The 13,494-nt window shown below is 37.6% G+C and overlaps 1 protein-coding gene across 1 annotated transcript in view; it reads right to left on the minus strand.

Moving 5' to 3' along the window:
- Positions 1-2,700: 2,700 nt before the first annotated feature.
- The window catches only part of LOC149562112 (gamma-secretase subunit), a 36,090-nt gene continuing 25,296 nt past the window's right edge, over positions 2,701-13,494 (minus strand). Inside the window, exon 2 of the mRNA XM_089825657.1 lies at positions 2,701-2,953. Within this exon, the coding sequence (XP_089681783.1) occupies positions 2,796-2,953 (158 nt within the window). The 3' untranslated portion in view covers positions 2,701-2,795. The remainder of the gene's footprint in view (positions 2,954-13,494) is intronic.

Raw genomic sequence — 13,494 nt, forward strand, 5'->3', positions numbered from 1 at the left:
TCTATGTCCCATATTCATAGCCAACTGAGAACTAGCTGATTCCAGAAGAAGCGAAACATCGTGACATAGTTCTAGGAGGTTGTGTATATTTGTTTCGTCAGTGTAGTCTGGTAATCTGTATTGAATGGCTCTGAGGGAGATCGGTGTGAGGAAGTAATTGTTGACGTAGTCATTTCCTCCAAGAGTAATCTACATGACACCTTGAGCAACAAGTTTGTCAGTTGCAGCAACACCAAGTATCTGCGCCCCTAGTTTTATATTGAACAAAATTCTGGAGTTGTCGTGGCATCCTGATGATATTTACAAATTGCACTCTAGTATCATTTAGAATCCCATAGCACCACCGAGCAAGGCGTCCCCATTAAGCGCAGGACTCAAATATGGTAGCACAGATTCTACCCTCGGCTTCATCCATGACTTGGTGCCTTCATCTTCCCTTCGCGGCTATGCTCATTGATTCCCATGAAATGGTATATATGGGTCATTCCATCAAACAGTTCACAAGCTTTGTATTTGCCAACTTCAAATGCTCCTATCCCATGCACGAATAGAAGGCAAATCGTGGCGGTGATCCTTAGATATCATAGCAACGCTTTTGGAGCATTTAGTCAAATAGTTGTGTGCTTTTATCCACGAAAATAATGGAGGTGGCATTTTAATAGCATCTCTTGTTTCTGTAAATACTGCTCCTCTAGCTGGAGTGATGGTGGCATGAGCATATTAATTGCTCACGTGGGGAAGACAATGCACTCAGGTTACATGAGTACCACGACCTATATTTTGTTTTACGTTTTACAAAGTTGGTAAGTTGGTATGCATATATGCCGCTACTCGTCTATATAACAGAGTTGTGTATATATATGCCACTATTAAGCTATGCAAATATCTCAAATCGCTAACATGACGCTGAGAGATATGAAACTAACGGCATGATCTTCCAAATGATCACGTGGGAAAAAGTGCATCAGAACTCACATATAGCTTACCAAACTTTGAAACATCTCCCACTGTAGAGGAAACAATAACCGCAAATTGAGATTGATTCCAATAAAGCCGAATCATGAGTTAGGTATGTATTGAGTGAGGTGGCGCACTGTTATTGCTTCTTCAAAAACATTCTTAGCCTAGACTTTGTGGAGAGAAATCCAATGGCAATGGACTTAAACGATTGGCTTTGTCAACAAAATTATGTAGGATGTGCGCAAAAATGGCAAATGCAGACATTATTAACTCGCAAGATGCAGAATATGTATCAAAGATCTTCAAAGGAATTCTCTTGAAGCGGCTGTACAAGCACTTATCAATAATATTATCTCGTTATATGAGGAATCTTTACCAACGTCCCATATACCACCCTCAATGCCATGTTGTATAGCCAAGCTGGTATCTAGCGTACAACAGTAGAAAAACTTAATTTGAGTCTTCAAGAAAGCTTCCACAATGTTTACTCAAATTAAAACACCTCTCACTGCACATGGCAAATTTTCAAGAACTCCATCCAATTCGTTTTCATTGTTATTGCCAATTGCCCCCATTTACACATCTGACTTCTCATGAGGAATTTCAAACAAGTTAGATAAATTTTCAAACAAGTTAATAACCATCTCGAAGAGGTTAAGAAACACGCGTTTTTGAAGAGGTTAATTAACCTACTCCAAAATGCACGATTTAGAAGTTGTCATTAACCTGTTTGAGAGGTTAAGAAATATGCATTTTTGGAGAGGTTAATTAACCTACTCCAAAATGCGTGATTTGAAAGTTATCATTAACCTCTTTGAGGGGTTAATGGTTAATGATAAACTCGAAAATGCGTAATTTGGGTCTTTCCATTAACCTGCGATAACTTGGGGCTCAGAAGTCGGATTTTGAAAATTTCAAGTGCTGGGCAGAGCTGGGAACGAGCCGGAGATATGAAGATTTAGAAACTCACAAAAACTTAGAGATAAAATGATCATTTCAATGATTAAAATGGGATGTATTTCACACATAACCAGGGGATAAACAAGTTCAATATTGAAACATTTGATGACCGGGTAACACAAATATAATTTTATTTTATCCAGCCAAGAGTACTAAACCAGAAAAAAACCAAAAGAGAATGGTATTTCAAAGATATCCAAGGAAAGATTTCTAAGAATCAGTATCATTATCGTGATTGCAGAAGATGATTCTTGATATTCACATCCTCTCCTCTTAACAACTAAATGAACGTGACTCTTCCTCCTACTTACAATTCTGTGTGACTAGAAGCAAAATGAAATAATGACTGCAGCTATATTCTGCTCAACATATTCTTCAAACAAATAGTCTCAATTATCTGGTTGTATATTTTGCATCTATACAAGTATAAAATTGTCACAGTAAGTGAAAAAGATTTACTATGATATATAGTTAGTTTATAGCATATGTAAGAGTGAAATCACTGAATGTCTCATGCTTTTTAGCATTTAATAGATCAAAACATACTGAATTCCTCAATAATCTAGAATACATGTGATTCCTGCAAAATAAGGGTGTGGTTCTGACGATTATTATTTTTGTAATACATGCTACTACTTAATTCCTTTTTATCAGCGCTAAATAAGCTCCTTTTTCGCTTGCAATTTCTTATAATGCACTCAAAACGTGAAGTTGAAATAAAATATCATTTAATCCACGGAAATTATCAATGCCAACAATGAAAACACCTCGAAACTTGAATTTGAATAAAAATGTCATTTTATTCACATCAATTATAAACGGAACTAAAGAGATGAAGCGTATAAATATACTAATGTCATTGAAAACAAGTTTCTTCATGATCCAATAAGATCATAGGTATCAGCTAGATCATAAACTGCAAGATGTTTCCAAACAGAACCAAAGAGACGTTCACCACCTACAGAAAATGTCAGGGCCCATGACACAAGTAACAGAGTATATACAGCACATCCAATGGCTGACCAAATAACATCTGCAAGCACATAAAAAAAACAATCAGTGTGTAGTTTAAACTCGGAGAGCAATTGCATTTAGCTACTATAGTTTTATTAACCTACGAGGAGTAAGTTCTCATTTGATGAATATTGAAAAAATGTTACAGAAGATTATTTTCTCCTTCTATCAGAGATGCAGAACACAATGTGAGTAGAACAACATAAGGAGAAAACACAGAAAAAATCATATAGCAAAAATATATTGTGATATAGACAAGAAATATAATATTTAAGCTGAAACTTCACCTGTCATTGATAGAGAATACTTAGCAATGGGCGGCTGACAGACAGCAATCGGTGGCTGATGGGTGGCACAGATAGGGACTTCGAAACAAGTGTCCCCACATCCCAAGGATAGGGTTGGGAGGAGTCTGTGTAACATTGGACTAATACTAAGATATGGGTGGGGGATAACTACGATGGGAGAGAGCATCAAGGAAGAGAAAAAAATGCTATTAGCATAGAGATTCATAAGATGAGGCTCTAGCATTACCCCTCAGCCGTCAAGTATCCATAACAAATGATATTCAAAACATAATTATACAAGGAGATTACAATGCTTATATAAACACAAAACAAAATAAACATTTAGCAAGCAGGAAAATCAAGAGCATCATGCAACAAGTCCAGGGAAAATCAAAATTGCTAAACTCCTACACAAAGCAGCATTGTTTTAGAGAAGGGAACATATACAAAAAAGCATCGGCAAATTATGCCATAGATAAAAGAAAGTACAAAATCATAAGCCAAAGTATATCCATGTGCAAGGAGTCAAATGAGATGGAACTTCCATGAAGCATTAACTAAGACTGAAAATTATTCATTGTATGAGATATCACTCTTGCTCATACAAATTTGAGGCAAATGAATTTGTCCCTCATGCCCAAGGACCTAGGCGCTCAATTCGCTGCCCTCGCAACATTATAGATTAATACCCTTGGGACTACCAGAAAAAGAGGGCTTGGACAGCTATCCTTTGAAATGGCCATGATATCTTCCTTCTCTTTTGATATCATGCAATGACGTTGATAATGCCAGATATGTGATGTGCGAGGTGTGTCGGTCAAGGAATCACTTCAGGAATGATATCAAAAATATTGAGTAATATATCTTAGAAATCACATTCAGGCATGAACCTAAGAGCATATCTTATGCCAGGTAAATGGGAAATGCCAGTAACTGCTGGACTTGATATAGAACACCTTAGAGGGATCTTCATCATCAACACTCCACTAGTTGAAACTTGAAAGCACTATCAGGAAGGTGATAGGACTCAAACTTCTTTTGAAATTTCCACAATGTCACCTAAAAATTGTGGCTTCAATTTTCCCATGGAAAATTATGGGTATCTTGAGAGAGGAAGGATTAGTGTTGGGTATTGCTCAAGGTTATCTCAAGGACATTTAAAACTTGAAGCCAAAGTTGTCTGATGCAATAACTGTTATGATGATGAAGCAGAAGTAGACAATGTTCCTGCTTGTTCTCTCGACCTCTCCTTAAGTCTTCTACACATGCCAATGTCCTTATCTTTGCAGCCAGGAACAGCCTTATTGTTGATTCCTTTGTTGAGTTCAGGATGATGTTGGACTCTTAAGGGAAAGATCCCAATGAGTAATTACCTGACCAAATCAACACAAACCTTTTCTATAATGTGCAATGCATCCATCAAGGGCAAGGCCAAGGGGAAAGGGTTCAAGTCCTGTGTTGTGCAGAATACCATCTACAGGGATAGCAACTAGAGTTTTTTACATGTTTAGTTCTTTTGTTCTTATGCATCAAATGTACCTAGCATAATGCTAGGGTTTATCTTTTGTGACTCATGCTCTGTATGCCAACTCCAACATGGCAACAGAGGTTTTTTGCTCAGATACCAATACTTTTGCTCAGACAGTGGAGGCCGAAGCAGATGCGTTTGGGTACCTGAAGGCGGACAGGTGCCCTTTGGGTGCCATCCGGATGCCACCCACAGGCACCCAGATGCGGACGGATGCCTGAAACAGGCATCCATTCGCATCTGGGTGCCTCTGGAGGCATCCTTCCAAAACCGGGTGCCTGTGGGTGGCATCCATATGGCACCCGGGCACTTCCAGGCGCATCCACAGGCTGATGCCCAGTTAAAGACAAAAAAAATGCCTTTTTCACTTGAAAACACCAAAAAGACATGCTTATTTGCACATTTAAATATATTTCTGTCACCAACCCAGAAAACCAACACTAACTGCACTACAAGAGAACCAGAAAATAGAGTCATTACATAGAACCTCTCCCAAAATTTCAACTAAACTGGGGAAGTGGAAGTCGTAAAATGTTGAAATATGCAATCTATGAATCGTGTGGAATCATGATGATCAAAGGCAATGATCATAAATTCATTATAGTTGTCAGCTAACAATTATATTAGGATTCCACATGAGAATGCCATTTTTGTACTCCATTTGCATTCAAATCTATCAAATTTAATAGGAAACATTTTCTACTCATTTATGAACTCATTGGATAAATCTTGCCACTGAAATTTAAGCATTTTTTCAAATCATTGAGTTTTTGAATAGTCTGAAACTCTCATCTATGGTCTACACCATAGTTGGAAATATCACAAAAACATTGCTAAAATCATGAATATCCACATGTTTGTGTTGGCCATGAGTCACAAATAAACTCATGACCAATTTTTTCATTAGCACATAACAAATTTCGGGTCAAAAAATCACTTAAAATTGCCAAAAAATGGTCAAAGTGATAAGTATGAGGGATAAAAGTGAAAACCTAATTTTTTTAATCCATTTTAACACAACTTGGAGCCATGACAGCTTATTTTTCCTACTGCATGAACTAGGGCACAATGAACTGTTCTTTGGATTTCTACATGTTTTCAAATTCTAACCGAAAAAGATATTATTATATTTCATGCCGACTTTAAGAAATTCAGAATCATAGGTTGCAAGTTTCAGAATCGCTGGATACAAACTTCCTATTGTAGAATCTTATTAGATTTGAACAAGTCCTGTGCTAAGCAGTAAGAGGAACCTGAATTTTGGCCCATCCTTGGTATTGTCATGGAAGATAAGGTTGTTTGAAGTGACCATAAAAGCTATGAGGAGTCAGTTAGTGAAGCCTTTAATTAATATTTCTTCAAATCAGAGAATCTGATTGATGTTACAAAAGCTTGGAATAATATGGGCATCCCTAAGTATAATGCTTTTATTTGGATTCCCTGGAAAATGTGTGCCTTGGGAAAGACTCCAACTGATGGTTAAGGTTGGGACTTCTAGACGCATCATGTGTTGCACGAATGAGGAGAACAGCCATTTATTTATTCACTGTAGATTTGCCAGTCATTTGGGGAATCTTTTTGGCTAGATTGGGCTTATCTTGAATCTTCCTAAAATGCTGCTGAGCTCTTTGGCGGCTTGGGCTCTCAAGATTGATAGCCCTTGCTCTTTTAGCTGGGAGGTAGCACTTGCCATTATAATCCAGAATCTGTGGATTGCAGAAAATAGATGAACTTTTAGGGAGGAAAATAAGTGGAGAGGACTTGTGACTGGGTAGAAACTTCTATTAGAGAATTAGGAGAGATTCATAAGGAGATTTGGGACATGAAACCTACAGGAAAATTTTGGGCAAATGCTTGGTCTAGATTTCAAAGGACAGAGCGAGACTCTTTCCCCCATTTGGACAAGGCCTTACTGATCGGGTGGTTGACCCTGGAAACTGGCTGGGTTACACCCAATTTTGATTGAGCAACAAAAGGTAATCCCAGGGTGCTGGGGGAGTTTTCAGAAGAGGTCAACCTGAGGGTTTATATCCTCTTGATTTTGGTTTTGAGTCTAACAACATGGCTGAGCTAGGGCTATGTTATGAGGTATGATGCTAGCAAGAGATAAGGGATTAGAGAAGTTATGTATAGGAGATTCAAACCTTGTGATTGGGGCTGTGCAAAGTGAACCTATACAGAATTGGATAAAGGAGACAATTATAGAAGTGGCGAGAAGTTTAATCGAGGATTTCGAGGGGGTGAAATTTTATCACAATCAGAGGATAGGTAATCAGGTCTTGGACTAGGCAGAAAATAAAGGGGTTCACTTGAAGAGAGGTCCAGGACGGTATCCTGCAGCTAGTTTAAAGACTTTCCAGATGAGGCAATAAAATTGATGCAGAACATATTTAGGAGCACCTTCAAGAGATGGGGATGGCTGACAGCCAGTCATATTTCTGTTATTCTTTGTAGGAATTTGTGGCATTAAGGAGTTTACAGTGTTGATGGTATTCGGCATCTAGAAGCCATATTGACTGATTCGGGGGGTCATTGGTGGTAGATTGAAACATCCCTAACCAGATATTTACTTGTTTTTCCCTTTTGAATATATTCAGAACTAAACGCATACAGGAGTACTATGAATACAATTGAAACCAGTAGAAATCCCCACAGAAATTTGACTAGCTTCTTCTTGAATATAATATTCAAACTCAAACATAGGCAAATGTAAAACGATACGATAATAAAACCAGAAGATTCTCCACAAGTTAATAACCAGTTCCTTTCAGAATAATATTCAGGATTTCAAGCATATAGAAATGCATTACAGACCCACAATGATAAAACCAGAAAACTCTAAGACAACTCCGTAAACACATTATTGCATTATACAACAGCAATACAATAACCAGTACAAAAACCCAATCTTAAATATAGATGAATAGTCAGATTGGAATACTAGAATAAGAACCTGTAAGTGCGAATGAAACACCTGAATTGATGTCTCTCGGACAATGGGTTTGCGTCCACTGTCTGCCAACACAAGGGGCTACGTCCTCATACTAGCTGAAAGCTGAAGCTTTCTGAAAAACTCTCACAAAAGATAAAACTGAAACTGAATCATAAATCAAGCATGCCCAGGAATGAGCCTCTTCCCCTCTTTAATACACAAACTAAGACTCTTTGACTCCCCTCTGGCTTTCATCCTATTCCCTTGTGACTCTTCAACTTCCCTCTGGCTTTTTGTCTTATTCCTCCTTGACCTTTTGCCCTCTTTATAACATTAAATTGACCTTTTAATAATTTGAGTCTATGCTCTCGTAGTCAATTTTAACATGATATCTAATGTCCCAAAAAGGGGACATTACAAATCTCCCCTCCTTAAAATTGTTTGTCCTCATGCAATTAGTATCAGGATCCCGTACGAATTTGCAAGTAGCACTATAGCCCAAAATGAAAACAATTCTAGCCACACTGCAAAGCAAGGTGTCACTCTGCAATCTCTCTCAACCGGATCTCTAGATCCCATATAACTCTCAAAAAAAACTTTGCACCTGTAAACTGAACAACTTTGATCATCACTGATACCACTGAATCCAATCTCAAACTGAATAGAATTACAACAAGGTCCTCAACAAGCCAAAAATACATATGATCAACACTTGGATCTCAAACCCTGTTGTCATAACCAGTCGATGTGATAAGATAGATATGTATCAGTGAACTATGCATAACTCAGTAGATGATGACAACCCGACCTAAATAGATGATGTAATAAACAAGCCGCTCAAAAACTAAGTGTAACACCTTAGGTGCAACAAATACCAAACTGTCATCTTCAATTTGGAGAATCTCTGAGTACATAGGTACTATGAATAAGAATAAAGCTGAAAGAGCATTCCCTATGATCAACACATAGCTCTCCTCAATACTACACCAAAAACTACCCAAAGGCTAATGTATGCAATCCAACCAACTCCTGTATGATGTGAAATCAAGAATCCTACTAGGACTGATCCAATGAACAACTGTAGTCAATTCACCACTTCCCTCCTGTGACCCATATTCATTGCTAGGGATCGTACCAAGCTTCCATATTCTGAAATCAGAATCATCCTTTTCACAATAGTCCAAAGGAAAGTCCTCATTTATCTCAAAAGGAGGATTATTGAAATCCAATCAGCCTCTACTTCAAACACGGTGTTATCGATAAGCTGAATGTGATCTGAAACTTTGGTACTTGGTCTTTTAGGACAACCATCTAAATCATAATTTTGCTGAATGCTATCAAGCTCAAAAATGACTTTTTTGAAAAACTCTTGCCTCACCTTACCCTCATGTTCCCGAGAGTGATTCGTGATCCTAATCTAATTTTCTACTTCCTGAAAGAAAAATCGAGCATCATTTAATGCCTCCTATGTTTCCTTAAGCTCTCTATTGAGCTCCTTAATGTCATTCCTTTCTTTATTCAGCTAATCAACACGTGTTCTAGCAACCTTAAGAAGGTTATCCCTGTCGGAAAGCCAATACATATATTTTGATTTCACAGTTTCAAGGGTTGTTTTAACCACTTGCAAATCAGAAACAAGTCATTCTTCTTCCACTCCCTTTTGAACTTTCCTATAGAGATCCTCAATCATCTGGTGAGTGTTGTCATAACGTACCAAAAATGCCACAACCATTTCTTCGTTAACCTTTAACTGGTTTCTAAATGCATGCATTTCATTATCATGTTGATACAACTCATTGTCTTGTAGTGTCATCTTGGATTGTTCCTCTGAATTCCTGTCATGGTCATAGGAAATATATGGTTCTTCACACAAAATTTTCAATCTGCTATTACCTCATGTGCAACCAACCTCATCCACCTACTTGACAAAGCTAATCTCCAAATCACCAACATAGAAACTTGCACTCTATGTCATCTCTTCTGCGTGATCACCAGAAGGTTGCAAATCAATGGGGGTTGATTGCGCTTCTTTTTCAAGGTCTTCTATTAGATGATTTTGATCTACTATAAATTCTTCATACATAATTTTTGCATTGGTCTTTTGCAAGGAGATCCTGAGCTAATTCAAAATACTTCTTTTTTGCCAAATAGGTCTTATTTTGGAGTTTTGGATGGAAATCCATGCAATCACTTAAGGCTAATTCTTTTTTAATCTTTGAAGGGAGTTTTTTGTACTCAACATACATATCCAGTACCTCTGTTTTGTAATACTCGTTTTGGTTTCGATTTGTTGAACACTTGACGTGGCTAGTTAAGCATCGTCATTCTTTTCCCAGATATTTGCCAATCATAAGGAAGTTGCTTTCTTTTCTAGTTTTGATTCAAGGTGTCACATTTTCTCTACATTGCATGTTTGTGTTTTGTGTGTTGCCTTAATATGGCATCTACTATAGCACCCACTTCAGTACCAACACTTATTCTCCCTTCTTTGACCAAGGCCCTATGGACAAAAAGGCTTCCTCCTAACCTTTGCACACCATTAATCTTAACGATGCTTTGGCTAATGTTTTCTCGACTTCCTTGCAAAGTGAGAAATCCATGGTCTCCAATTTGACCACCTGATTCCGCATAAAATGGTGCCTTGTCCAAAATAATTTCCATTTCATCTCCATTTGAAGCTTCTGCTACTGCAATTCCATGCACAAGCAAGCCCACAATTGATGATGTACATTAAAGTGTATCACATCCTAAGTACTTAGTTTCAGAAGCTCTATTTGTAACCTCTAAAATAGCATCCTCAATGGAAAGCTTAACAACATTGCGTGCAGATTGAGACTGCCTTCTCTAAATGTCCATTTCAGCTTCAAACCCCTGCAACAGATGTCTTGCTTCCTTCTATAGATGAAATTCTTCTCAGAAAAATTGAATTTCTTTTTTCGAAATTTGTCTCTACTATCCCTTCAAATTTTAATTGACCTTATCAGACTGATTTAGACTTCTCTTGTTAAGACCAATCTACAAATTTCACTTTCTTTTAATCTTACAACCTCATACTTCTCATGCATTATCAGAAAAGGCTCCCCTTAATTATACAGACAAAATATTAAATTGTCTGAAGAAGTTAGGAGTAAACTTCCAAGAATACTTTGATCAATCTTCCTTCGCAAACTCACAATTCTCTTTGGATTATATCTGCATGAACCTCTCTCTTTCTTTTTCTGTAAATATCTCCTCTACCGAACCCTCGTGTACAGATTTCCTTTAATCTTCGACTGAACTCCTCCAACTCCTTTTGTTCTTCTTCTGGAAGTGGGACGAGTACACTTGTCACAATAACAACTACTTCCCCAAAGTGAGCCTTGATAAAGCCCATGAATTTCTTCACAAAGGCCTGCAAGTATTTTTCACTCTCTCATGCTCAGCAGCAACAGCCAGGAAGTTCTTAGTTATATTTGAAAATCCAACTCCTACAAAAATTTCAGTAACAACCTTTAATCCATCTTTTAGCCTCCTCCAGAACACTTCTTCAATTCTGATTCCACGACCTTTAACATGTCAATTTTCATTTAATTCTCTGCAGATGAAATCAACATGTTTGTCCTAAATTCTGAATGGTGCCAACACTAGAATAGCAATGCTCAGACTGGAGAAACTTACTGTTGCCATTACATCAACATGTAGGCTAAGCATACAAACAATCTTTGTTTACCTAAACGGGCATGTAAATGATAACTCTGACTTCTGCACCAGACTCAAGTTAATTAACTTTCGAATTCTAGGGAACTCTATTACCAAAGTAATGCATTATTTTCCAATGCATGCACTGTCCATCATACAGACCAAGTACCTTCTGCCACCAACAGAAACTACTTCCACGTGCCATTTGTCTCTTTCCACTGTCAGAAAATGCCAAGATTGAAGTCAAGTTTTTAACACTACCACCAACTTTGATTTATTGCTGGTTGATTAAAATGTGGACCCCAACTCTGCTTGTTATCTCTGTTTTAGGAACGATAGTTGAAGTCTCCAGTTGTCATAACCACAAATTTTATTCACGACACCACCTAATATTCCACCAATTGTTTTGAAACACAATAACACACCTGTATAAACTCCCCTATGGTAACGCCAATGGTCAGTTTCGATTTTGCTCTATTGTTACTAAGTAACGTATGCCTAAAATAGCCAATGCCAACTTAAATTTATCTCCTCTCCACGATATCAAGACACATCAAATATGGCATGAGAAGATGCTACAAACATTTCACGATTTTATTTAATCTTTCTCCCGCAATCACTGAATGGAGAGTTACACCTTTAGAGAATCCCCGATGTTTGTCATGAAGAAGGATATGGCTACCTCTTGGCTGAGTCTGGTGCTTCCTATCTCCAGTGAATGTCGTGGACAAGCTACAGTAACAAAGTGGCATTCAAACCTTTTGCCTGGCCGTGAAACCCAGACTGCTACCTATTGTTCCTGTTGTGTGTTTGGCACTTATGTGAATGTGGATGTAAGACCGGACACCTATATGGAATCGGACCTTTGTTACCCATGCCACCATCTTGCCTATTGCCTCTGTCGTTAACTCACTTTCTCCACTCTCGACAGGATTGCCTTATACCTGACTTCCTCCTTATTGTCATCTAACACTTTCAATACCACCTACGACCTGCTTGAAACACATGATCTCTAGACGCTACCAATATACACAGTTGTTTGCTTTCCTTGTTCCAATTCATTCGTAATGTTTGATACTATTAATCTATGGATTCTATACATTGATAGCCATCATCTTCCAATGGAGGCGTTGTAGAATACTCACTATTGAGAGCCGACCTTGACTGTGATTCTACACCTTAATTCTTTTAGAGCAACCTCATATGTCTTCATATGTCGTGCATCTTTGTTATCCAGTATTGATACTCGTGTACCAAGATTCGATCTAAAAACCTTCCTCTTCAAAAACTCATAGCTTCTATACTAATTCAATGTGTCACTCCTAACTTCAGTTATGGATCTTCTATACTGATTCAATGTATCACTCCTAACTTCAATTATGGATCTGAAACATTAAGGCACATAGCTATCATCGACTCAACTCATGGGGATGTGTAAATAAATTTCCAATCCTTGTACCCAAATCCTTTAGAGAAAAGGATTATGATCTATAGATATCGTATCTCTGCAATTACTTTGCACAAAAATACTAGTGATGGTCACTCGTTGTGCTTGATGTAAGCTTCAGAATCCAGTTTCAAAAAAACTTGCTTTTGCCCAACAAGATGGCAGGTTTGATAGCTCTGATACCACTGAAATATCCCTAACCAGATATTTACTCGTTTTTACCTTTTGAATATATTCAGAACTAAACACATGCAGGAGTATTATGAACACAATTGAAACCAGTAGAAATCCCCACAGAAATTTGACTAGCTTCTTCTTGAATATAATATTCAAACTCAAATGTAGGCAAATGTAAAACGATACAATAATAAACCCAGAAGATTCTCCACAAGTTAATAACCAGTTTCTTTCAGAATAATATTCAAGATTTCAAGCATATAGAAATGCATTACAGACCCACAATGATAAAACCAGAAAACTCTCATACAACTCCTAAACACGTCATTGCATTACACAACAGCAATACAATAACCAATACAAAAACCCAATCTTAAGTACAGATTAACAATCAGATTGGAATGCTAGAATAAGAACCTATAAGTGTGAATGAAACATCTGAATTGATGTCTCCCAGACAATGGATTGCATCCACTGTCTACCAGCACGAGGAGCTACATCCTCATACTAG

This window comes from Cupressus sempervirens, chromosome 4 (assembly GCF_028749045.1).
Source record: "Cupressus sempervirens isolate cs-2001-9-10 chromosome 4, ASM2874904v1, whole genome shotgun sequence".
Taxonomy (NCBI): Eukaryota; Viridiplantae; Streptophyta; class Pinopsida; order Cupressales; family Cupressaceae; genus Cupressus; species Cupressus sempervirens.